Source organism: Theropithecus gelada, chromosome 4, assembly GCF_003255815.1.
Source record: "Theropithecus gelada isolate Dixy chromosome 4, Tgel_1.0, whole genome shotgun sequence".
NCBI classification, from domain to species: Eukaryota; Metazoa; Chordata; class Mammalia; order Primates; family Cercopithecidae; genus Theropithecus; species Theropithecus gelada.
In genome coordinates, this window is record NC_037671.1 from 37,558,417 (window position 1) to 37,585,434 (window position 27,018).

Consider the following 27,018-nt stretch of genomic DNA (forward strand, 5'->3'; position numbering starts at 1 on the left):
ATCACCCCCACTGGCATCTCTCTCTGCCCTCCCAGCCCTTCAGTGTCAATCAGCACATGACTTACAAGCGTCCAGCACCTTTCTGGTGCTGAGGAGGATATAGAGATTAATATGAAGTAGTAATAATTGGAGTCATCAGAGAATTCTGGATCAATCCAGAGTCCAGTCAATCCAGTGTGTGGTCCCAACTCTGTCACTGCTGTGCTTTAGAAACCTGGGAGAAGTCCCCTCCTCAGTCTGGACCTTAGTTTCTCAAAATGACTGTGATGAGGTTGGGTTAGATGATCTTTGAGTTTCCTTCCATCTGTGAAATTGTGAAATTCTGCAATTCTCAGTCAAGATAATAATTTTTTGCAATCATTTTTGTACCCCACCCTGGAAGTTTCCTCTTGTAACCTCACCCCAGGATCTGCTTGCATCATGAACCTTACTCCCTCATTCCCAGATCACCCTCTTCACTCTTAATAGTGCATACCCATTTCCCTTGATCAGGCCCCATTAGTTAACATGTTTGCAAAGCAGCATAGCAGAGTGCTTCATTTGGGGGCATTGAGTTCATAACAAACCTAGGTTCCAGTCTGATTCTGGCCCTCCAGCTGTGGGACTTGGGGTATATTATTTAGCCTGTCTTAACTTCAGTCCCCACCTCTGCTAAGGGAGGAAAATAGTGGTGCCTGACATAACACATGTAAAGCACCAGGCACCATGCCTGGCACATGGGAACTCAGCATGAGCTGTTGTTAGAAATGAGACGCTCCTATGGATCTTACTCTGTCCTGAATGCTAGGGATTCAACAGACTGAACATGTGGCCCATACCTTGCATTATACTGCTACTACTGACATCTTGGAATCCCTATCTTCTCATCTCTGCTGTAGCCTCACTTCTGTGGTTCTTTACCCTGATTTTTGCCTCAATAACGATTGGCTTGCTGAATACCTACTGTGTGCCAAGCTCTGGATATATAAGTTAAATTTACCTCTCAACAGCCCCAAGAGTTTATTATTATTATATCTTCCATTTTCCCATATTTTTGTTTGGTTGGTTGGTTGGTTTTAGAGAAATGAACCAGAAACTCACACAGCTAAGTAGCAGAGCTAAGATTTGAACCCACAGTTAAAAAAAAAAAAGAACAAAACCAAACCCTACTCCATTGCCTGTCTTTCCCCCAAACGTACTCAACCTCAGCTCCTTGTTCCTTATTTTCTAGTAATTCCTAAATCCAACATCAGCTCATTCCTTGATCCCCAAGGTTTCTGGTCTTGAGCTCCTAGCCTCAAGGGATCCTCCCACCTTAGCCTCTCAAGTAGTTGAGATTATAGGCATGAGCCACCGATACTGGCCCTGACCCTCAAGGTTTCTGTTACCCTTTGCCACATAAGTTGGTGAGTTTCTCATCCTGCTGTTCATAACTTTTGATCTCATATCCCCTGAAACCCCTGCACCTTGTAGGGGAGGGAAAGTATCTTTTTAGGTTCATGGCTTAGGCCCCTATAACAAAAGAAAGATTTAATGAGAAGATTATACACATTTATTTAATGTAAGTTTTATGTGACAGGAGCCTTCATAAGGAAATGAAGACCCAAAGAAATGATTAAACTTGTGTATTTTTATACTAGATTTGATGAAGAGTGGATAGTTGTGGGAAAAAAATGCAAAAAGGGTAATATCAAATAGTAGTAAACTGGGAGAAACTTAGCAAGGCCTGTTTGTTCAGACTCCTCTCTGTGTCCCTGTGTCTTCACAGATAAGGATACTCCTTTCCTCTGAGTGCAGGGAGGGCACCTCTCTGTGAGGGTATTATGACCTGCTTCAGGGGAAAGTCAGAAAAATCCTTCCTAGGTTTTGTGATCTGCTTCAGGGGAGAAGAGCCTTGGAGAAAGAGAGAGTGACCTTCCTACTGCCATTTTCTCAAGTTGCCCTATTTTGGAGTATCTTGAACCCAGTCAACTTCTCTCTTCATCCTTTGCCCAAATATCTCTTGTTCTATGAATCTTTGATGCTCCCAGCCCTTACCCCATGAGCTCACTCACCGTACAGTGTCTCCCACCTCATTGGCACTTTACCCTAAATCCTTTCATCTTGTTAAGTCCCTTAGCCCCAGGAATCCACGTGTCTGTATGCTCTAAACCCCTCTAGTCCAGTAGTCTTTCATCCTATTTTTAGTCTCAGTGTTCTACTTCCACCAACCCACCTTCTGCCATCCTCAGCCACATTCTGTGACCTGAAACTTTCATATAATTTGTACTTCATTTAGTGACCTCTTGATGTGACTAGCTTCAATGGAATCAGCCCCTTCCATCCCAGCATGAACCAATCCTGTATAACTTGCACACCCTCCCATTCTAAGGCCTCTCCTCTCATACCCCTGCCCAGTATCCTGCGAGATCCTGCCTCTCAGGTTCCTCCCTCAGTGATCACCTTTTCAAACCTGGATTGTCTTTCACCCTTCCACAGGGCCTTCCCCTTCCTGCCTTCCTCTTATTTGTCCCCTCAGCCATCCTCACCTCACCAATCTTGATAACCGATTACAATATAAATCTCCCTTCCATCTCAGCTCTGCTCCTTTCTTCCTCCACTCTCTTGTGCATCTAACTCCAGGGCCATGCATATGCCCCTGCTGCTTTCAGCTCTGCTTCCTTCATATGCTGCACTGTCCCACCAAACTTCATCAGTCTCTTCGGTTTATCCAGAGAACTACACTCTTCTCTGGGAACTTCTGATGACTTCTAATAATAGATCACCAAAGGATCTCGGTTTTTTAGAGGGCAGGGAGAGAGCCCTTGGAAATCCTTCAGAATCAATCTAGCTGTGTCTCCTGGACACCCTCCCACTGTCCTATATCCTTGCTGTGTATACCCTCAGGGTAGAATGCTTTGAGTGTCAGCTTCTGCAGGCACTGAATTAGCCCCATTGTTTTCCAAGCCCTGGGAAAACTTGATAATCCCCACCCACTGAAGTCTGGAGAGTCAGTAGCAAAATGTGACATCAAAGATCCACATCCAAAAGTCTATTCTATGGGTCACCAAATTCCCAAGTCTCTTATAGTGTACTTATTGGCTGTACAGCAATAAATACAACAGAAACTAAAACTAGAGTTGAGGAAAGGGTATACCCTGGGTTCTACAACTGCTGTGGGTGGATTTTAAAAAGGAGTTCTTGCCTTAGATTTATTTACTTAGGGCACAGAACTTATTCTGCCTTGTATTTGAGTTATTTGTGTACCTTTCTCACCCCCACCCTGTGAGCTCCGTGAGAACAGAGACTAGGTTTTCTTTTTTTTTTTTTTTTTTTTTTTTTGAGATGGAGTCTGTCACCCAGGCTGGAGTGCAGTGGTGCAATCTCGGCTCACTATAACCTCCTCCTCCTGAGTTCAAGTGATTCTCCCACCTCAGCCTCCCAAGGAGCTGGTATTACAGGCGCCTGCAACCCTGCCCAGCTAATTTTTGTATTTTTAGTAGAGACAGGGTTTCACCATGTTGGCCAGTCTGGTCTCAAACTCCTGACCTCAGGTGATCCACTCACCTCAGCCTCCCAAAGTGCTGGGATTACAGGCAAGAGCCACCGCGCCTGGCCGGTTTTCTTTATCTTTTATCTTCATCTCATCCCTCATATTTAGCAGGTAGTCAGTAAATACTTGCTGGATTAAATAAACTCACTCAGAAATTCTGCATCAGATGTACACAAGTGAAAGCGGTTCATGTCTACATTCATTTTGTGGACACAACAATACCCCTCCCCAAAGTTCTCCAAACATGATAATGGGCATGTCCCTTGATATAAACAGTCTGGAATTTAGACACTTCCTTTTTTTTTTTGAGACGGAGTCTCGCTCTGTCGCCCAGGCTGGAGTGCAGTGGCCCGATCTCGGCTCACTGCAAGCTCTGCCTCCCAGTTTCACGCCATTCTCCTGTCTCAGCCTCCCGAGTAGCTGGGACTACAGGCGCACGCCGCCACGCCCGGCTAATTTCTTTTTGTGTGTTTAGTAGAGACGGGGTTTCACCGTGTTAGCAAGGATGGTCTCGATCTCCTGACCTTGTGATCGCCCACCTCGGCCTCGGGATTATAGGCGTGAGCCACCGCGCCCGGCTAGACACTTCCTTTTTTAGTCATTGCTCAGGTAGGGGAATGGGTATAAGTGCTTTTTTTTTTTTCCCCTGCTCTATTTCTGGTAAGATAGATTGTTTGACGTGGTTGCTCGAATACAGTGGTAACAGCATCAGGGGCTGTCTTATATAAATCTGTTCTCTAGAAAACAGCTAGTTTGAAATATTTAGTGTGGGTTGCAGAGACGATTAAGAAATGGGAAACCAAGGAGGCAAAATGTTAGTAATTTTTGAAGTTGGGTAATGGGTTCAAGAGGTTCATTATACCATTCCTTCTGTTTTTATGTATGTTGGAAATCCATTATAAAAAGATTAAAGGAAGGGGCAGCTAGGTGAACAAGTGCAAATTTAGCACTGTTCCTTGGAAAACACCTCAGAGCAAATAAGCTGCTGTTTCTGAATCAGTACTGTTATCTAGGTTAAGTAGTATATTTAGTCCTAACCTTTCTCTGACCTCTTCTGTTTGTAAGATATCAGGATGCTAAATTTAAAAATTAGCACCCTGCAGAATTCTGTACCTGGTGGCCTGGGAATTGTAACATCCTGGCATCAAGCACCTGTTGCCCTTCTTCTCAGCTTAGGTGTGGTTTCTGGTGGAATAGGGCTGGACTGGACCTGAGAAGCAGGTGAGGCAGTAAGGAGGAAAGAGGGATCCCAGGCTGGAGGGAGACCAGAGCTCGACTAGGGTCTTCCCCTTCTTGCCTAAAGCTTTCAGGTTACTGGGAGATCCTAAAGGTATATATATTCATTCATTCACTGATTGATTCATCCCACAAATATTTGGTGAATATCTGCTGTGTGCCAGGTACTTTTCTAGGTACTGGGAATAGAGCAGTGAGCTCACCGTTTGAGGAATGGACAGGGTAGAGACAGACAATAAATAAGCAAAATATATATTGAGAAAATTAAGCAGAGAAGGAAGATAGAAAGTGCCAAGAGTAGGCCATGCGCAGTGACTCACACCTGTAATCCCAGCACTTTGGGAGGCCGGGGTGGGTAGATAACATGAGGCCAGGAGTTTGAGACCAGCCTGGCCAACATGGCAAAACCCTGGCTCTACTAAAAATACAAAAATTAGCCAGGCGTGGTGGCGGGCACCTGTAATCCCAGCTACTTGGGAGGCTGAGGCATGAGAATCACTTCAACCCAAGAGGCAGAGTTTGCAGTGAGCCGAGATCACGCCACTGCACTCCAGCGTGGGCTACAGAGCAAGACTCTGTCTCAAAAAAGAAGAAGAAGAAGAAAGTGCCAGGATTCTGGGTGTTAAAATTTTAAATAAGGTAGTTGAAGGGAGTCCCACTAAAAAGGTAACATTTGAGCAAAGACCTGAAGGAAGTTAGAGGGTAAGTCAAGCATACATCTAGGGGAAGTTTATTCCAGTCAGGAAAAACAGCAAACACAAAGGCCCTGAGGCAGGAATGTGCCCTATATATTCAAGAAACGTGAGTAAGCCAGCCAATACGGCTGCAGTATATTAGTGAGAGAAGAAACGGCAGATGTTGCGGTGAGGGTGAATTGGGGGCAGATCACACAGGCCACTGGCTTTTACTGTGAGTTGTGAGTGAGATGGTAGCCATTAGAGAATTCTAGGCAGATAAATAACATGGCCTGCCATATTGAAAAGGTCATTCTGACTGCTGTGTTGAGAATAAGCTATAATGTGGTAAAAATGGAAGGAGAGAAACTGGTTAGGAGGCTACTACAATAGTCTAAGCAAGAGAAGTTGGTGGCTTGAACCCAAGGTGAAGCAATGGAAAAGTGAGAAGTGGTTGTCTTCTGGATATATTTGGAAAGGAGCCAACAGGATTTGCTGATAGACTGGATGTGATATGTAAAAGAAATAGCAGTTGAGGATGGCTACAATTTTTTTTTTTTCTTCAAGACAGTCTCACTCTGTCGCCCATGCTGGAGTGCAGTGGCACGATCTCGGCTCACTGCAACCTCCGCCTCCTGGGTTCAAGCGATTCATCTGCCTCAGCCTCCTAAGTAACTGGGACTACAGGTGCACGCCAGCACGCCCGGCTAATTTTTGTATTTTTGGTAGAGATGGGGTTTCACCATATTGGCCAGGCTGGTCTCAAACTCCTGACCTCGTGACCTGCCCGGCTCCCACATTTTTGGCCTGAGTAACAAAATGGTAGAATTCCAATCTACTGAAATTGGGGAGCCTGGAAGGAGGGCAGGTTGTTAGAAGGAGGAGATAAGGAATTTACTCTTGAACATGTCAAGTTTGAAGTGTTTTTTGGATATCAGAGTCGAGATGTTGAGTAAGCAGCTAGATATTCAAGTCTGTCGGAGCCTAGGAAATGTCTACTCTCAGGAGTGTACCTGGCAAGAGATAGCGGAGTGTGGGAAGAACACTGGTAGCTATGTGATCCTGTGGGACTCCTCTGGCAACGCAGGCCTCTGTCTCTTCATCTGCAAAATGACTGCTTTATTTTATTTTGTTTTTTTATCTGTTTCTTTGACAGGGTCTTGTTCTGTCACCCAGGCTGGAGTGCAGTGGCGCAATCATGGAGGCTCACTGCAGCAGCAGCCTCTCCCGCTCAATCAGTCCTCCCATGTCAGCCTCCTGAGTAGCTGGGACTACAGAGGTGGGCACCACCACACCTGCCTTATTTTTGTATTTTTGGTAGAGACAGGGTTTTACCATGCTGCCCAGGCTGGCCTTGAACTCCTGGGCTCAAGCTATCCACCTGCCTCGGACTCCCAAGGTGCTGGGATTACAGGCATGAGTCACTACACCCAGCCAAAATGACCACTTTAGACTAGAAATGAGCTGTCTTCTCAGCCCCTCCTATGGTGGGAGTTGATGAATTAAGTGCTTAGAATAAACATGATAATATATGTGTATCTAAGAGCATTTTTGAAACTGCTAAGTTCTACACCAGGTAGTGGTATTGGCAATAAGATTTCTTCCTTCATTTGCTAAAGTAATACCCAGTGAGTACCTGCCATGTGCTGGGTGCTATATCACATGAGATATGATGATGGAGAAGATGAATCTGAGCCCTCGGGGAGCACCTCAGACAACCCCCCGGTGTGGCTTCACTGCCAAGTGCAGACAGCACATGGGGCTGAAGTGTGACATTAGCCAGGGAAAACTTGTTCCTGACCTGGGTCTCCATGGAAGCAGTGAACATGCACGTTAGAGATGAGGCAAGATGGTATTCCAGATGAGGGAAAAGTCTTCCACTTAGCTGGGCTAGGGAAGAGTTGGGAGTGGTTGGGAAGGGTTGAGTGATGGGGACTTCACTTCCTTCCCTCCTCCATTCTTTCGTTCAACATGTACTTCTTTGCCAGGAGCTTCTCTTAGAAGAAGTGTGAAGTTCTGTGGGAGATGAAGAGTTTCAAATCTGGTCTCAGGAGTTCAAGTTAGATAATTTACAGTAAGCAGAACTGAATCAGGATTCAAATTTGAACTAAAGAGCTCAGTTAGCTATGTAACCTAATAGTATTAATCATTTGGTATCTGTGGGCACATTCTTTGTTAGGTGCTAATTAGGCTGAAAGGTATGCTCTCCAGGAACTTAAATTATAATCACTATAAGAGAGAGTAAGAATGTTATTTTCTCCTAAAAGAGTCAAGTGTTAAGGAAAACACACTCTGTGGCAGTGTATCCCTTTAACTGCATCTGGAAACTGTCCCTGCGGCTGTGTTTATTCTTGTGTCATTTAGATGTCTACGATTATATCGTGAAGAGAGTCTCTTTGACCAGATAAACGAGAGTATAAGATATAGCTCATCCTAATCGATAAAATTAGTCACCCACAAAACTAGTTTAGAGGAGACGTAGTCAGCATCTACTACATAATGGAATGGGAAATTTTGTCCTGGAGAGTGAAGAAAAAAAAAAAAACAAACCTGGCTGGGCGTAGTGGCTCACGCCTGTAAACCCAGCACTTTGAGAGGCTGAGGTGGGCGGATCACGAAGTCAGGAATTCAAGACTAGCCTGGCCAACATGGTGAAACCCCATCTCTACTAAAAATGCAAAAATTAGCTGGGCATGGTGGCGTGCGGGAGAATTGCCTGAACCAGGACCCAGGAGGTGGAGGTTGCAATGAGCCAAGATCGCACCACTGCTCTCCAACCTGGGCTATAGAACAAGACCCCATCTCAAAAAAAAGAAAAGAAAAAAACCCTGAGATACAAATCCAAGTGCAGCTGAAGCCATTTTCTTTAACAGATGGCCCTAACCTGTTTTGGGTGCTGTTTCCCAAAGCTGCCAACAAACTTCAAACGCCTTTTACCCTGGCAGCTGTCAGTCAAGATATAGAAATGTGATGGTCTCACAAATCCTATGCAGTTGTCTCTTTTGCTGGCAAAAGTATGAAGTCACCCGGGTGTGGTAGCTCATGTCTGTAATCCCAGCACTTTGGGAGGCCGAGGCAGGCGGTTCACCTGAGGTCAGGAGTTCGAGACCAGCCTGGCAAACATGGTGAAACCCCATTTCTACTAAAAATACAAAAATTAGCCGGGCGTGGTGGCGGGCGCCTGTAGTCCCAGCTACTCAGGAGGCTGAGACAGGAGAATCGCTTGAACCTGGGAGGCAGAGGTTGCGGTGAGCCGAAACTGTGCCATTGCACTCCAGCCTGGGTGACAGAGCGAGACTCCGTCTCAGAAAAAAAAAAAAAAAAAGTATGAGGCGTACTCAGGCTCCTCACTTCCAGTTCAGAATCAGAAGGATTTGTGATGTTGGACAGGTCATTCAGGGTCTCAGGCTCATTATACTGTCATTACTGGAAGCCAGAGCACCTCTTTTCTAGTGCCTCTTTGACACTCCCCTAGAGCTGGCCCTCTAGTGAATAGTTCATCCCTAAGAAGGCCAGATATAACTTGTTAGCCTGGTACTATCTCACTTCACCACTTCATTTGTTGGGAGTTCCTGCTACTTTTGGATAGTTGATAAAGCATGAGACCCATACAGTTAAGATAAGAACCAAGGAACTGGGAGCTCTTTGAGATTGTAGAACTGACCTGAGGCTTCGATGTGGGGGATTTGGCAGGTATGCCTAAGACCAGAGTTCTTTCTCTGAGATCATCTTCTCAACCTAGGAAATACTGTCCTGCGGCCACATGGAGCAGTGAAGGAGAAACGTAGTCCCTGCTTAGGCTACCGCTTCATCCAGACACACCCTTGTGACCAGGCTGGGGACACACATATTGAAGCCACCATGTCCTCAGGTCCTGTAAAGACTTGCTGTTGTCTCATGCTCAGCTGAGCAGCTTTCCATATGATATTATAGAATGGCCTCCATGAATCAGGAAGCTCAGTTTTCAGATGTGCTTTTGCTATAGGTCAGTAACATGGAATCCATCATACCAGCACTGGACTCTCCATTCCTTATGTATGGAGAATCATAGATATTCCTATGACCAACAAAGGGAGTACAAAGCATGCATTTAGACTTTCTAGTTTTAGTTTTTTTATTTATGTTGCATAGGTAACACATTCTCAAAGCTTTTTTTTTTTTTTTTTTTTATTGAGACCAAGTCTTGCTCTGTTTGCCCAAGCTGGAATGCAGTGGTGCAATCTCGGCTCACAGCAACTTCTGCCTCCTGGGTTCAAGTGATTCTCCAGCCTAAGCCTCCCAAGTAGCTGGGCCTACAGGCATGTACCACCATGCCCAGCTAATTTGTGTACTTTTAGTAGAAATGGGATTTCACTGTGTTAACCAGGCTGGTCTCAAACTCTTGACCTCGTGATCCGCCTGCCTTGGCCTCCCAGAGTGCTGATTATAGGTGTGAGCCACCGCACCCAGCCACTTTTTTTTTCATGGAATATAAAGGATATTCCCTGAGAAGTCACCCTTCCATCATCATCGCCACTCAGTCATCCTTCCACAGACAACCCTGGTTAGTAATTTCTTGACTATGCTTCCACAGATTTTGTTTGTTTGTTTGTTTGCGTGCTTGCTTGCTTGCTTGCTTTGTTTGAGACGGAGTCTCGCCCTGTCACCAGGCTGGAGTGCAGTGGTGCAGTCTTGGCCCACTGCAACCACCTCCCGGGTTCAAGCGATTCTCCTGCCTCAGCCTCCCGAGTAGCTGAAACTACAGGTGCATGCCACCTTGCCAAGCTAATTTTTTGTATTTTTAGTAGAGACAGGGTTTCACCATGTTGGCCAGGATGGTCTAGATCTCTTGACCTGGTGATCTGACTGCTTCAGCCTCCCAAAGTGCTGAGATTACAGGTGTGAGCTACCGCGCCCAGCCCACAGATTTTTTAATGCAGTGACAGTATATAAAAAGCACTGTTGAACCCGGGAGGCAGAGGTTGCAGTGGGCCTAGATCATGCCATTGCACTCCCGCCTAGGCGACAGAGCAAGACTTCATCTCATAAATAAATAATAAATAAAAATAATAAATAAATGGCACTGTTTTATACCTAGCCATTTTTATTCATTATATTTGGGAGATCTTGCCATGTCAGTATGTAAGGAGCTTCCTCATTTATGTCTACATAGTATGGAAGTTTGATATTGATGGACATTTATGCTGTTTCTAATTTTTTGCTTTTATTACATGCAGGGATGCCATAGATAACCTTAGACATGTGCCATTTTCACACGTCCGTCTACCTGTAGACTAGATGTGAAATTGCTGAGTCAGACAATATATACATGTACATTTGTAATTTTGGTTGATATTGTCAAACTCTCCTTCATAGAGATTGTGCCAGTATGTTCTCCCACCACCAGCAGTGTATGACTGTGCCTGTTTCTCCATAGCCTCATGGACATTGCTTCGAGTTAAGAATATAGCAGATTCTGCCACACAGTGGCTCATGCCTGTAATCCCAATACTTTGGGAGGCCAAGGCAGGCAGATCACCTGAGGTCAGGAGTTAGAGATCAGCCTGGCCAATATGGCAAAACCCTGTCTCTACTAAAAATACAAAAAATTTCCCGGGTGTGATGGCTCCTGTCTGTAGTCTCAGCTACCTGGGAGGCTGAGGTAGGAGAATCTCTTGAACCCTGGAGGTGGAGGTTGCAGTGAGCTGAGATTGCGCCACTGCACTCCAGCCTGGGCAACAGAGTGAGACTCTGTCTCAAAAAAATAAATAAATAAATAAATAAATAAATAAATAAATAAATAAATAAAATATATATAGCAGATTCCCTGAAGATCAACATAGGATACTGAATCATGGGATCCCACTGTGACACTATTCCGCAAGACAGATGAAACATGGCACATCCCAGTTTGAAGAATACAGCCAGGCACAGTGGCCCATGCCTATAATTCCCGCACTTTGTTGAGGCTAAGGTGGGAGGATCACTTGATCCTGGGAGATTGAGACTAGCCAGGGCAACATAATAAGACCTCGTCTCTACAAAAATTTAAAAATTAAAAAAAAAAAAAAAAATTAGCCGGGCATGGTGACACACACCTGTAGTTCCACCTACTCGGGAGGCTGAGGTGGAAGGATCGTTTGAGCTCAGGAGATCAAGGCTGCAGTAGGCTAGGATCGTGCTACTGCACTCCAGCCTGGACAACAGAGCGAGACCCTGTCTTAAAGCAACAACAACAACAAAAACAGTTTGAAGAATATCACATTAAAAATATATCCACCAGGCAAGGTGGCTCATACTTGTTAATCTCAGCACTTCGGGAGGCTGAGGTGAGAGGATCACTTGAGACCAGGAGTTCAAGACCAGCCTGGGTAACATAGTAAGACCCCATCTCTACAAAAATAAATAAATGGAGATAGATGTAAGTAAATAAATAAATAAATTAGCCAGGCTTGGTAGTGCACACCTGTAGTCCCAGATACTTGAGAGACTCAGGCAAGAGGATCACTTTAGGAGTTCAAGGTTGCAGTGAGCCATGATCATGCCGTTGCACTTGTAGTGTGGGTGACAGAGCAAGACCCTGTTTCTATATATATATGTGTGTGTGTGTGTGTGTATGTGTGTATATATACGTTTGTTGTGTATGTGTGTGTATATCCAAGAGGTAGTTGTAGTTCTGGTAGTTAAAGGAAGAAAACTTCTTGAGGCAGTTCTCCACCTTGGTGTTCATGCCAGCATGAATTAGAAAAGAAGTACATCGATGTTTTTCATTTTCTTTTGAGACAAGGTCTTGCTTTGTCACACAGGTTGAAGTGCAGTGGCACAATCATAGCTCTCCACAGCCTCGACTTCCTGGGCTTGAATGATCCTCCCACTTCAGCCCCCGAGTAGCTGGGACTACAGCCATGTGCCACCATGCCTGGTAATTTTTTTTTTGTAGAGATAGTGTCTGCACCTGACCTCAGCCTCACATTGATTTTTTTAAGATGGCGTCTCGGCCGGGCATGGTGGCTCATGCCTGTAATCCCAGCACTTTGGGAGGCTGAAGCAGGTGGACCTGAGGTCAGGAGTTTGAGACCAGCCAGGCCAACGTGGTGAAACCCCATCTGTACTAAAAATACAAAAACATTAGCCGGGCCTGGTGGTGCGCACCTGTAATCCCAGCTACTCCGGAGGCTCGGGTAAGAGAATTGCTTGAACCCGGGAAATGGAGGTTGCAATGAGCCGAGCTCGCACCACTGCACTCCAGCCACTCCAGCCTGGGCAACAGAGTGAGACTCTGTCTCAAAAAAAAAAAAAAAAAAGACGGAGTCTCACTCTGTTGCCCAGTGCACTCTGGAGTGCTGTGGTGCGATCTCAGCTCACTGCCACCTCCGTCTCCTGGGTTAAAGCGATTATCTTGCCTCAACCTCCTGAGTAGCTGGGATTGCAGGTGTGCACCACCACACCTGGCTAATTTCTGTATTTTTAGTAGAGACGGGGTTTCGCCATGTTGGCCAGGCTAGTCTTGAACTCCTGACCGCTAATGATCTGCCTGCCTCGGCCTCCCAACATGCTGGGATTACAGGTGTGAGCCACCGTGCCTGGCCAGACGTTGATTTTTAAAGCCCAAGTCAGGGCCAGGCACAGTGGCTCACACCTATAATTCCAGCACTTTGGAGGCCGAGGCAGGCAGATCATGAGGTCAGGAGTTCAAGACCAGCCTAACTAACATGGTGAAACCCCCGTCTCTACTAAAAATACAAATATTAGATGGGCTTGGTGGCTCATGCCTGTACTACTACTCAGGAGGCTGAGGCTGGAGAATTGCTTAAACCCAGGAGACTCCGTCTCAAAAAAATAAATGGGGATCTCACTATGTTGCCCAGGCTGGTCTCAAACTCCTGGGCTCAAGGGATCCTCCCACCTCAGCCTCCCAAAGTGCTGGGATTTCTTTTAAATGGCGCTTCTTTTTTTAAAAAGAAAAAAAAAATTTTTAATCAATATGATTTATGCAAAGATGCGTTTAGCTGTGTTAAACTTGTGTTATGTTAATGCAAGTTTCTGTTACTAATTTCCTGTTTTCTCATCAGTGTTTAGAAACCCACAGAACCAGGTTTGTTCACTAGGTTTTTCTGCGTGTAGTGAAGTATTTTTCTGTAGTAAACATTGAATCATTTTACTGCCAGTTTTCCAAATCTGGTTCTAATTTGTTTGCCACTCATCTTCATCAGCCTTCATCCCCAAACTAATGTGTCTTTGTCCTCATGTGAAGTTTTCTGTGTTTACAAATGAAGAAGTTTCTGAGTGAAGATTAAGTCATAATTATTTTTCTAATCAAAATTGAACATTCTTTTCAGGCAAATGTTTTTGTTCTCTTTTTTTGACTTCTAAATACAGTTGCCTACTGGGCTGGCTGAGGCAGAGTACAGAAAGCTTGTTCCAACTGTCCAGAGTTCTGGTTGGCAGAAGACGATAGAATAGCGAACAGGTGCCTGTAGTCCACACAGCCCAGCTCATGTGTGGAGCACAGTAGGTTTCAACCGTGATAAAGTGGAGAAACACAAAAACCATGACTACTCTTTAGTTTCCTATCTTTCACATCCCTTATTTTTCTCCTTTGGGGAGGCAGTTTAAGCACATCTTGATTCATGGAGAGACCTAAAGATCCAAAGTATCTAAAAAGTTGGGAGTAGTGGCACACACCTATAGTCCCAGCCACTCAGGAGGCTAAGGCAGGAGGATCGCTTGAGGCCAGGAGGTTGAGTTTACAGGAGCTATGATCACTACACGCCAACCTGGGCAACAGAATGAGATCCTGTTTCTAAATAAATAAAAGTTTTTTCTAAATGTTACCTCTCCTCAGTAATTACAATTTATGTTTTAACATTAAGAAACACATCGATACATTGCAAAGGTGAAGGGTTGTTTTCCCTGCATCAGGACCAATAATGGGTTAAGTTTATTTAAAAGTGCAGCAGGCTGGGTGCAGTGGCTCACGCCTGTAATCCCAACATTTTGGGAGGCCGAGGAGGGTGGATCAAGAGGTCAGGAGTTCGAGACTAGCCTGACCAACATTGTGAAACCCCGTCTCTACTAAAAATACAAAAAAATTAGCCGGGTATGGTGGCGCACGCCTGTAATCCCAGCTGCTCAGGAGGCTGAGGCAGAAGAATCACTTGAACCCAGGAGGCGGAGGTTGCAGTGAACTGAGATCGCGCCGTTGCACTCCAATGTGGGCGTCAGAGTGAGACTCCGTCTCAAAAAAAAAAAAGTGGCCAACAGAATTGGATTTGCTCCTAGTTCTGAGAAAGTCAAGAGTGCTCCTTTCTGTCTTCACTCTTTTCTCACCTTCCCCTGTCCCAGTCTGTTTCTCACCTATTCCCAGCTTAGGTCATTGCAGAGCTAGTAAACCTTATACCCTACAAGGAGAAAACAGAGCAGCCACCCTCACTGCCCCTCTGCCCTGTCTCGGAGGGTTGCAGGAGTAATGAGTCTGAACCGTCAAGTGCAGGCAGAACTCACACATAGCCATCCTGAAGCAGTAACAAGCCTTTCTTTGGCTCTGCCCATGTCACTGTTGTTAGTTCAGTGCCAGCACGGGAGGATTCAGAGTAAACCACCATTGAAAGAAAGTACAGGGAGAAAAACAGCAATCAGGGCACTGGTAGATGCCTGGCAGCCACAAAGCTTCCTCCTCACCCTCTGCAGTCAGGCTTTTTGGTAAGGCAGCTTCAGAGACGGAAAGGTCAGGGAACAACAGTAGCCTCTTAAAGGTTTGTATTATGAGACTTAGGAAGGAAATGTGAATGAGTTGAGGTTATTTAGCCTGGATGCAAGAACACAAAAAGGAGTGGAAATTTGTTTTCTTTGAGTCTAAGAGGGGTTATTTTGGGAAGCGTGGCTAGCAGCAGCTCTTCCCTCTTTCCATTGCGGGTAGGCCGAGAAGGACTGGGTTTAAGTTACAGTGGGTGAGATGGAAGTTAACCCGTATTCAAGTGTTTTGAGTGCTGACAGTGTGCCGGTCACAGTGGATTAGCAGAAGGAAGAAGTGTGCCAGACATTGAGAAGTATGGGCTCTGGGGCAGCCAGCCTGACTTTAAAACCTGGCTTCAACACATAGTAGCGTTGGAAGCTTGGACAAAGTACTATACCTCTAAACCTCAGTTGCCTCATCTGTAAAATGGCTATAATATACCTACTTCCTCATCAGTTATTTTTAAGTTTAAGAGTTAATATAGGTAAGGTGCTTTAAAAAGTGTCTGGTATATATTAATCACATTTATATGTGATAAAAATAAAGATTAGCATGAGCAGTAGAAAGGATCTTGGGTAATTTGGGCCAGCATTTCATTTTTCAGATAAGGAGGCAAACATAGAGATAGAATTGAGATTAGAAGCCAATTCTGTAGACTTCTAGTCCAGGGTGGTTGCCGCTAGTCCTAGCTGTTTTAGGAATCCATATTGCTTCAAAAGCATTTCCCTTTAGGTTCCTCTTCCCCTCCTCCTTATAGCTGGTATTTCTAGAGTACAGGCATATGTGGCCTCATTTAATCCCTTACAGCAGGCTATGAAGCAAATGCCACTATTATCCCCATTTTTTTATAAGTGATATCTGAGGCTCAGAGAGGTTCATTTACCTGCCCAAGGCTACACAGCTTCTGAGAAGTTCAGTCTGGATTAAAACCCAGACCTCTGACTTCAGAGCCTGTGCTCTTAACCACACCACTGATTTTCCTTAGAAAGTCTCAGTGGAGTACGGTTGTGCTCAATTAAACCATGTGAGTATTTGACAAAGGTGAGCTGCAGGAGCCACAGGGCCCAGGGAATGTAAAGGTATTTTGCAATCCTTTTTCAACCTATATCTGCTTTCCTTTTATTTTTATTTATTTATTTATTTATGTTGTTGTTGTTTGCTTGTTTTCTTTTTTTTTGAGACAGAGTTTTGCTGTTGTTGCCCATGCTAGAGTGCAGTGGTGCAATTTCGGCTCACTGCAACCTCTGCCTCCCAGGTCCAAGCAATTCTCCTGCCTCAACCTCCCAAGTAGCTAGGCATGTACCACCACACCTGGCTAATTTTTGTATTTTTTTTTTAGCAGAGGCAGGGTTTCACCATGTTGGTCAGGCTGGTCTCAAACTCCTGATCTCAAGTGATCTGCCTGCCTCGGCCTCCCGAAGTGCTGGGATTACAGGCATGAGCCACCGTACCCGGCCTGCTTTGTTTTTAGACCTGGTTTCTCTTATGTGTCTTCTGACACAGTGCAGTTACACTAAAACAGGTTACCCAAAGAATCTACCTGATGAAGAGAGTGAAATTTGAAGGTGATAGACCAGACCAAGAGAGGCCAGGAGCAGAGCTCTTTCGAGATAGGGACCATGTGGAGGTTATCAGGGCTCTGGGCAAGGATGCTAATAGACCAGAGATGTCAGATGTCAGAATCCCCACCTTGACCAGTGATTCTTCACTATTAATCCCTGTCAGATCCTGATGACAGCCTTGGGCTTCCCTCTCTCTTGGAAAATGCAAAAGCTCACACACCAAAAAAGTATTTTGGAGTAGCTTCAAGGTTCATAACCCCCCCCAGCTTCACCTCTGTGCTTGGCAGCATAGTAATTAAGGTCACACTTTGGATTAAATGGCCTAGGGTCAAATCCTCCTTTACTAGTTAGCTGTGTAACCTTGAGCAAGTTACTTAACTTGGTCTTGGGCCTCCAGTTCCCTCAATGAGGGAACTTTTAAATGAGGATAATCATAGCATTTGATTATAGGGTTGTTAGAATTAAATGAGTTAATGTGTGTGACATTCCTAGCACGTGATTAACTCTATAGTAGTGTTCACTATATAATAGTAGTATTGCTGCCCTTGGACCTTAGCCTATTTAGTAAATGTTTATGGACAGAATGAATGAATAATTCTAGTTGAGATGCCAAGCCCGGGGTAGAGCATTCCAATCAGCGTGTAGCAGATGGTCTATAGGTTTTTTGGGGTTTTTTGTTTGTTTGTTTGTGTGTTTTGAGATGGAGTCTCACTCTGTCGCCCAGGCTGGAGTGCAGTGGCGCAATCTCGACTCACTGCAAGCTCCGCCTCCCGAGTTTATGCCGTTCTCCTGCCTTAGACTCCTGAGTAGCTGAGACTACAGGCGCCCTCCACCATGCCTGGCTAATTTTTTGTATTTTTAGTAGAGACGGAATTTCACCCTGTTAGCCAGGATGGTCTGGATCTCCTGACCTCGTAATCCGCCCGCCTCAACCTCTCAAAGTGCTGGGATTACACCGCGCCCAGCCAGTTTTTTGTTTTTCTTTTTTCTTTTTTTTTTTTTTGAAACAGAGTTTCGCTGTTGTTGCCCAGGCGGGAGTGCAATGACACGATCTTAGCTCACCGCAACCTCCGCCTCCCAGGTTCAAGCGATTCTCCTGCCTCAGCCTCCCAAGTAGCTGGGATTACAGGCATGTGCCACCACGCCCGGCTAATTTTGTATTTTTAGTAGAGACGGGGCTTCTCCGTGTTGATCAGGCTGGTCTTGAACTCCCAGATGGTCTATAGTTTTGCCAAGATACTGATCCGCTCAACCCTCAGGGCTGCGAAAGCCCCAGTTGGTCACTTCTGGCTTCAAGCAGTGACATCTGCAATGTGAACTTCTCACTTTAAGCAGCAGCATCTGCAATGCAATGTACAAATATCTGTCTCTCTCAGTCACCTGACACAAAAACGGTTTGAGTAGCACCAGTTGAGGATATCAGTTGGTAAGTCATGAGAATCCAGTAGGCAATCCAGATTCCAAGTCCAGGAGAATTTTGAGAATGGGTGTCAGAGAGTCTTCACGACTGCACTGAGTTTAGAGGCCGTGGGCTTCCTGCAGGTTTCACAAGTGTTGGGGTCACAGCTAGAGCAGGCTCCATACCACAGTGGGTACAGAGGATGTCCTGCCAGCAGGAAGCTTCAGTGCTTCCCACCTTGCACATGAGGGACCCAGGGAGTCACTCACAGGATTTGTGGAGAGCCCACAGTGTGAGGTGCTGCAGAAACCACTGTGACGCAGAAACCAGACTAGAGCCCAAAGCCTTGTGAAGGCAACAGACATTAAACAGATAGTGATAAGTACTGAAGTAGGTTAGGCCCAGAGGTGTGAGTGCTAGAAAAAGGTGGTACCTAGGCTGTGGGAGTTTATAACAGGACCCAGCCTTGTCTGCAAGGTGGACTCTAAGAGCTGTAGGAAACTATAGAAGGGTTTTAGTCAAGGAAGTGGTATGTTTAGATTTATACTCTTTTTTTTTTTTTTTTTACAAACCCACTTTTATTTATTTACTTTTCATTAGTTTAAGTCCTTGAGGGGCACAGCATCACACAGATTCTGTGTTCAATAGCCTTAGCAAGATTGCTTGGGAATTTAGCACAAACCATGCCACTGTTTCCACGGGGCTGAGTTTACCTTTCCCCAGATTATGCTGGTTTTCTTCAGTTTGCTGCCAGCAGTCAGTGTGGTGTTCTTTGCTTTGTACATGTAAGTACATCTTTTGCCTAAATAGAATTCAGTTTCATTTCAAGCATAAATACCTTCAATTTTCTTTTTTTTTTTTTTCGGAGACGAAGTCTGGCTCTGTCGCCCAGAATGGAGTGCAGTGGTGCCATCTTGGCTCACTGCAAGCTCCATCTCCTGGGTTCACGCCATTCCCCTGCCTCAGCCTCCCAAGTAGCTGGGACTACAGGCACCCGCCACCATGCCCGGCTAATTTTTTTGTATTTTTAGTAGAGACAGGGTTTCACCACGTTAGCCAGGATGGTCTCGATCTCCTGACCTTGTGATCCACTGTCCTCAGCCTCCCAAAGTGCTGGGATTATAGGCGTGAGCCACCGCACCCAGCCAATACCTTCAATTTTAATAAGAGCTGTGTCCTCCCTTTGGTTCTGGAGGCCCGACTTACAGCTAGCAGAAAATGGCCTTGGACTACAGCCTTCCAAATGTATTGTATTTATCTTATTATTACTGTTATTTTTGAGACAGTGTCTCTCTTTGTCACCCAGGCTGGAATTCAGTGGTACAATCATAGCTCACTGCAACTTCAGACTCCTGGGGTCAGGCAATCCTCCCACCTCAGCCTCTTGTGTAGCTAGGACTGCAGGCATGTGCCACTACACCTGGCTAATTTTTTTTTTTTCTTTTGTAGAGACAGTGTCTTGCTGTGTTGCCCACATTGGTCTTGAACTCCTAGCCTCAATTAATCCTCCTGCCTCAGCCTCCCAAAGCACTGGGATTGCAGGCATGAGCCACTACACCCTGCCCATATTTGCCTTTTAGAAGTCCTGTTCTCAGCAGGCCTCTACAGGCTCCAAGATGGTGGGAAGAGAGCTTTTTAAAAAAATTCACCCTGACAGCATAAACATGAATGTTACAACATAGTTGGAAGAGGCTGAGGCAGGAGGATCACTTGAGCCCAGGAGTTCGAGGTTACAGTGAACTGTGATGGAGCCACTGCACTCCAATCTGGGTGGCAGAGTGATACTTTGTCTCTAAAAAAGGAAAGAAAAGGAAATGAATTGGAAACAGACAAAAGTTTCTCTGAGGACATAAGTTAGAAGACTCCTTATAGTAGTCAGGAGGTGAAAAGTAATACTTGCCTGAAATAAGTACCTGGACTTTTGAGGGAAAAGGGGGACTCAAGCATGATCCCCTGCCAATTCTGGGTGGAAGGCAATACCATCCCTGGGATAGGGGATACTGGAAGTAAAATAGTTCTGGAAGGTTGGGACACATTGTGAGTTCTGTTAGGGACTTATTCCATGTGTGGTACATGTGGGATGTTCCCTGAGGAAGGCCAGTGGATAGATGGCTCCGAGCACAGGAGAGATGTTGGAGTAGGCAGAGAGAACCATCAGCAGTGGGGTTGACTGCCTACCTTCAGCAGGGCTCCTTCCTAAGAGGAGAAAGTTTAGAAATGAATTTTGATCAGTGATTTCTTACTTTATGACCAGTTTGATTGGCATGCTTCTCTTCTACGCTCAACTTTTAGAATTCTTAGATAATGTATATTTTGAGCCCTTTTCATAAAAACCAATATAGTTCACTACTTTGAAGAATTCACCTTTTTTCTTCTTGGCTGGCTGGCCTCATGTAACTCCTTCCCTGAGTATCTTTGCAGTAGGAGAAAGCTGATTAACTCATAATGTGGTACTGTTCATTTTCTTAGATTTGTGACCCAGAAGGAAATCTCTGGCCTCGGCTGTGGCTCTTGGTGCTGGCCAGAAGCCAACTTCATGTCTGAGTGCGCGAGCAGCAGTTTGCCATGGAGAGCTTGGGGCTGCAGACGGTGACCCTTAGTGATGGGACAACAGCCTACGTCCAGCAAGCTGTCAAAGGTGAGTATTTCTGGAGACCTCAGGATCCTGCCCTGTCCCTCAGCCTCTGGAAAGGAGTGTCCATTTCTAAGAGTCCCACCATCACCTTGCCCTCCCGCCTGCTTACCCTTGCCCACGAGCACAACTTGCTCTGCATTAGAATCTCCTGTGGTGCTTGATGAAAAGGGAACTCTAAAATAAAATGCTACAAGTCAGACAGTCCCAGTCATAGGAACCAGTACCTCTCAAAGACAGAATTCCTAATATGTATTGAGTAGTTCATAAATATTTCTGGAATGAACACAGTGTTAGTTATGACTCCCTGCTTTTCATATCCCCTGTCACAGTTTTTTAGTGCTTTCTAGAAGCAGTTTATCATCTTAATTCAAGTATATTCAAACATTCAAACTACTAAGCATCTACCATGTTCAAGATACTCTTCTAAGCCAGGCATAGTGGCTCATGCCTATAATCCCAGCACTTAGGAGGCTGAGATGAAAGGATCACTGGAGGCCAGGAGTTGGAGACCAGCCTGGGCAACATAGCAAGACTCTGTCTCTAAAAAAATAATAAAAATAATAATCTGGGTGCAGTGGCATGCACCTTTAGTCTCAGCTATTCAGGAGACTGAGGCAGAAGGATCACTGAAACCCAGGAGTTTGAGGATTCAGTGAACTGTCATTGCACCACTGCACACCAGCCTGGGTGACACGGCAAGATCCCATCTCTAAAAAAATTTTTTTAAAAAAGATGCTCTTCCAGATTCAGAGAGGAACACCCAAGCAGAGATCTCATGCCCTAATCTCTACTAGGGGATGCCAGAATTTAAAATATAGGGCACATAGTTAAATCTGAATTGGGCATAACAATGAATACTCTTGTAGGATACGTATGTCCCAAATGTTGTAGGGACATATGTATACTACATACTAGGGACATACATATACCTCATATAAGGGATAGACATATGTAAACATGGGATTAAGCTGGGCTTGGTGGCATGCACCTGTAGTCTCAGTTACTTGGGAGGTTCAGATGGGAGGATCTCTTGAGGCCAGAAGTTTGAGGTCAGCCTAGACAACAGCAAGACCCCATCTCAAAAAAAGTAGGGAGTGTTAAATACTATAAAATACTAAAATAATAATACTAAGTTCTAAAAACAAAATGTATTATTTGAAATTCAGATTTACCTGGGCATCCTGTATTTTATCTGGCAATCCTACCCCCACTCTCAAGGTACTTAAAATCAAGGTAGGTGTGGAGTCAGAATAAAGTGTGTAGGGCAAGGCCTGCAGGCCAGGGACACTCTTCCTTTCTTGCCAGTGTTCTCAGGCAGCCAGGTAGCATTCGTGTCTTCCTTGGACAGCACTGGGCAAACACTGCCTTGTTCCTACTCTTCATTTTGCGTTTTCTGGACTCCATGATTGTCACTGTCCTCATAAAGCATTGTCATTGCAACATTGCCCTCCATTTCAACACACTATCAGAATATATTTCCACTCCTGTGTTTACAGATAAGTTGTTTATTGATTTCATTTTAAGTTGTCTGTTTCCTGGTGATGACTAAGGAGGCCCCTTAATCTCATCAGTAAGCTCTTTCCATATGACAGTCTGTGGGGGTCCCTTCTGGAAAGGTTTCTTGTCAAGAGCTGTCTGTGACATGTGGGTTCTTGCTGGCTTCATCTTCTTGAGAATGCAACTTCTCTAGAATACTTTTGAAGCCTGAAACTCTCTGTTTGCAGATTTCCCACTCCAGGTCTTGCCCCTCCAGTGCAGTCTCCGTGGGATGGAAGAACTTAGAACTCTAGCTAGGGTTGTGTTTACTCCTTGGACCCAGTTAGTTCCTATGCCTCAGTCTTCCACTGAGAATTAATGGTCAAATGAATGAATAAAAAGCAAGTGACCACACCTGACCTGAGAGAGCCACTCTTTCCTATATCTGTCTGTCTTATGTATTTCTTTATTGTGTCAGTCTTCCTGGCTGTTCTGTGCCCACTCTGTGGTGTTGCAATGTGCACTTACACACATGCGCAAACACTCACTCACAACAGATTTTCCCTCTGCTCAGGGTAGAGCTGTTCTTCAGAGACCAGAACCACACTTTCCTGAAAGGCTTCTCTGACTGGTGAGCTCCTCTGAAGCTTTCGACTGAGGCACATTTGTCTCTCTCTGCCAGAAACCCTAAAATTGTATGAGACTTATCTTTAATTAGGATGAATATAAAATGTATTATTCAAATACAGCATTTTAAAAGTGGAAGAGTGTGCTATTAATAAATGCACTGGGATGGTTCCAGGCAAACTGGGGCATATGGTCACCTCTGTAATGGGATACGAGGCCCTTGTCAGTCAGCTGTTCTCCCCGCTGTCTCTCTCCATTGTAGTCTCTAGTTGTTTGAGGAAATAGTAGGCTAAGTTTTTTCTTCAGACAACTCTTCTCAACATTTTGTTTTCTACCTTGAAGTAGTACCCACTCTGCTGGCAGTAGCTTGCCAATCCTTTCAGAACCCCAAGTACTGATGCCCTTGCCAGGACAGATAAATTGTTAAAATGAGGGTAGCCTACTGCTCTGTGGGTGGGAGGGAAGAAAATGGGTTCCTCTTCCCCCCATCTCAGCTGCCTTTCCTATTTCTTACCTTTATCTCCACCTTACCTGCCTTTGGTTAGTTGTAGGACTGTTAGTTACTGACCCCAAGAAGACTCAGTTTGGGAACAAGTTTGGGGATTCCTCTAAAGGGTAGATGTCAGCAGAGACTTGGACTGGAAGTAACTGTCTTTCCCACCTGAGTGCTCAGTTTCCTAAACCTCAGTCTTCTAAGGAAAGGACAAATCACTTGTCATTAACTTTTTTTTTCTTTTTTCTTTCTTTTTTTCTTTTTGTTTTTTGTTTTTTTATTTTGAGACAGAGTCTTACTTACCCTGTCGCCCAGCCTGGAGTGCAGTGTCACCATCTCGGCTCACTGCAACCTCCACCTCCCGGGTTCAAGCGATTCTCCTGCCTCAGCCTCCCAAGTACCTGGTACTACAGGTGTGTGCCACCATGCCTGGTTAATTTTTTTGTATTTTTAGTAGAGACACGGTTTCATCATTTTGGCTAGGCTGGTCTTGAACTCCTGACCTCAGGTTATCTGCCTGCCTCAGCCTCCCAAAGTGCTGGGATTATAGACGTGAGCCACCACACCCAGCCTAACTTTTTTTTTTTTTTTTATCTTTTTGAGACAGGACCTCACTCTGTCACCCAGGCTGGAGTACGGTGGTACAATCTCAGCTCACCGCAACCTCTGCCTCCTGGGTTCAAGTGATTCTCCTGCCTCAGCTTCCTGAGTAGCTGGGATGACAGGCACCGCCACTGCACCCAGTTAATTTTTTTGTATTTTTAGTAGAGACAGGATTTCACCATGTTGGCTAGGCTGGTCTCGAACTCCTGACCTCAGGTGATCTGCTCGCCTCGGCCTCCCAAAGTGCTAGGATTACAGATGTAAGCCACCATGCCCAGCCTTTTTTTAATTTATTTTTTATTTTTTTGAGACAGGGTCTTACTCTCTCACCCAGGCTGGACTGCAGTGGCACAATCATGGCTCCCTGCAACCTCTGCCTCCTGGGCTCAAGCAATCCTCGCACCTCAGCCTCCTAAGTAACTGGGACCACAGGCATGCACCACTACACCCAGCTAATTTTTGTGTTTTTTGTAGAGACAGGGTTTTGTCACATAGCTCAGGCTGGTCTCAAACTCCTGAGCTCAAGCGATCCACCCACCTTGGCCTCCCAAAGTGCTCGGATTATAGGCATAAGCCACCAAATCTGACCATCATTACCTCTTCAATCTCTCTTTCTTTCCTTTCTCATTTCTCCTCTTCCTTCCCCCTCTCTCAGACTCACTGGACACAAGGAAGGGTCGTCTAGTTCTAATTTAAAGAGCCTTATTAGAAGTGCTTTCCAGTTAGGTAAAAGAAGAGTAATATCTTCGAAGTCTGGAGTCTTGTTCATTTTTATGCTGCTTGTTGTGTTGCCTTAGGTGATCTAATTTTTTACTAGAAAATTGAAATGAAAATATCAGAGATCAATGAAGGAACCATTACTCAACAGTGGCAGTGGAATAAGACCTACATGGACACATAATAGCATAATAGTTGTACTCACATAGTTCTCTATTGCTTTACTTTCCATCTCTTCTAAAATGCATATTGGGCTTATAATAAAAGCTAGAATTTATTGAGGGCTGACCATATATACCTGGCACTCGGAATTCCCAGTCTTTTATATGCATTAACTCATTTAACCCTAACAGAAACCCTATAAGAAAGACACAGTTTTCAATCCCCATTTTACGAAAAGGAAACTGAGGCACGAGGTTAGTTAAATAAGCTGTCCAAGATCACACAGCTGTTAAGAGGTAGAGCTGGAATTCAAACTCAGGAGGCCTGGCCCGGTTCCAGAGTCTATTGTTTTTAACCATTAAGCGATATAGCCTGCCTTCACAGGGGCTCCTGGTCTTAGCACACTGTCATAGTGAGGGATGAGGGGATATGTTTTGATTTTGTTAGTTTGAGGTATATCTGAATTTTGACCCATTGGGGCCCATCCAGGTTTAAGGGCCATTAGTTCAAGTCTCAGCAACTTACTATTAGGTTGGAAGTTTCCACTTGGCTGGGCATGGATAGAATAATAAATGAAGTTACTCCTCCTGTCAGTAACTGGAAGGGAATCTGTTGGGAGATGATGGGTTCTGGCAAGGCAAGTGTCTTCACCCTTAGTGTCTCAAGGCCCAGGCCTAGGGAGATGGAGCAAGGGAACAAGGAAGATGTTACCCATGCTTAGACCTGCAGCCTCATGCCTAGAGACTCAAATAAATCTCAGCTAAAAACAGGCAGGTGTTTATTAGCCCTCTTCTGGTCCTGGCCCATTTCTCTCCATTTCACCCTAACAGGAGAAAAGCTTCTTGAAGGGCAGGTGATCCAGCTCGAGGATGGGACCACTGCATACATTCACCAGGTGACGGTACAGAAAGGTGAGGGCACCCCAACACACCATGCCCTGTGGAGGGAAGCCTGACAGCCCCCACCAAGGGACCCCTCCATGACACTGAGCTCCAGGGAAAAGCAGGCATTGCTCTCGTTACAGAATCTCTCTCCTTTGAGGATGGTCAACCTGTGCAGCTGGAAGATGGCAGCATGGCTTACATACACCGCACACCCAAAGGTAGGGTCACCATCATCACAACTGGGGAAAGGATGGGAGGCCGGACAGGAGGATGGGGTGGCACACAACTGGGGTGTAGACATGGGAGCTGTCATCTCCACGGTACACACATGCTCACCTGGATTAGCAGCCTTGCCCACCTTCCCTGGTGCAGACCACAGGAGCAGCTATGTCTGCCACCGGGAGGTGAGCCTTGGGGATCAGTCACATGGACTTTGATGGTGGCCTTGGCTCCAGCACAGCCACAAAGGCTTAGGGCTTTAAATAGGACCTGAGGATATCATCCAAGACGAGGATAAAAAACTAGTATTTAAGAATGAAGCTCCTAAGGTGCTGAAGAATAACAATTTATTCCTTCTGCAGGTAGTTTCTTGAGTGACTGTTGCATGCCTGGCGTTGTGTTAGGTGTAGAGTATACAAGAGAGAACAAAGTCAGACACAGTCCCTGCTCTCCTAGAGTCTAGAGGGGGAAATAGAAGTGAAACAAGCCATCAGTGATGAACTGATCATACAAACAGATCAGGCTCAGGGAGGGCTTCTCTGAGGAAGTGATGCTTGAGCTGAGAGGTATAGAATGAGGTAGACTTAGCCGGGGGAAAAGGGATGGCAGGGAGGGTTCAGTACTTCAGGCAGAAGGAATAGCATGTGCAGGCCTAGAGCTGGGGGGAAGAAAGAACGGCACATCCCAGGAACTGCTAGGAGCAAGAGCCCTGGGAGCAAAGGCAGAATGAGCAGGAGGAAACTGGAGAGAGAAGGACAGCGCTGGCGCACTCTGGGTTTGAGTGTCAGGGTGAGGATTTTGGTCTTTATCATGAGACCAGTGGGAAGCATTTAAATCTTTAGGCAGTTAAGTGACATGGTGACAATTGTGTCCTGCAAAGATCCCTCTGGATGTTGTGCTGCCTGGAGGGATCTAGAGGGGGTGAGGAGTGACTGGTCAGGAGGCTCTTGTGGTCATCTAAGCCAAGATGATCATGGGCCCCTGTCAGGTCCTCAAGGAGCTTGTGAGTTCCCATTTAGTGTACCATAGGAGACCTCGTCCTTAGGTGAGACAGCCCCAGGAGGAGGAACAGCAAGAGTGGATCACAAAGTGAAGGACCATGAGA

The 27,018-nt window shown here is 45.3% G+C and overlaps 1 protein-coding gene across 3 annotated transcripts in view; it reads left to right on the plus strand.

The window, feature by feature from the left end:
* Nucleotides 1-27,018, plus strand: part of ZNF76 (zinc finger protein 76) — a 37,001-nt gene that overhangs the window by 1,561 nt on the left and 8,422 nt on the right. For all 3 annotated transcript variants that reach the window (XM_025382604.1, XM_025382603.1, XM_025382605.1), the window contains exons 2-4: nt 20,567-20,735; nt 25,641-25,721; nt 25,835-25,912. In XM_025382604.1, coding sequence (XP_025238389.1) covers nt 20,663-20,735; nt 25,641-25,721; nt 25,835-25,912 — 232 coding nt within the window. In that variant the 5' untranslated portion in view covers nt 20,567-20,662. The remainder of the gene's footprint in view (nt 1-20,566; nt 20,736-25,640; nt 25,722-25,834; nt 25,913-27,018) is intronic.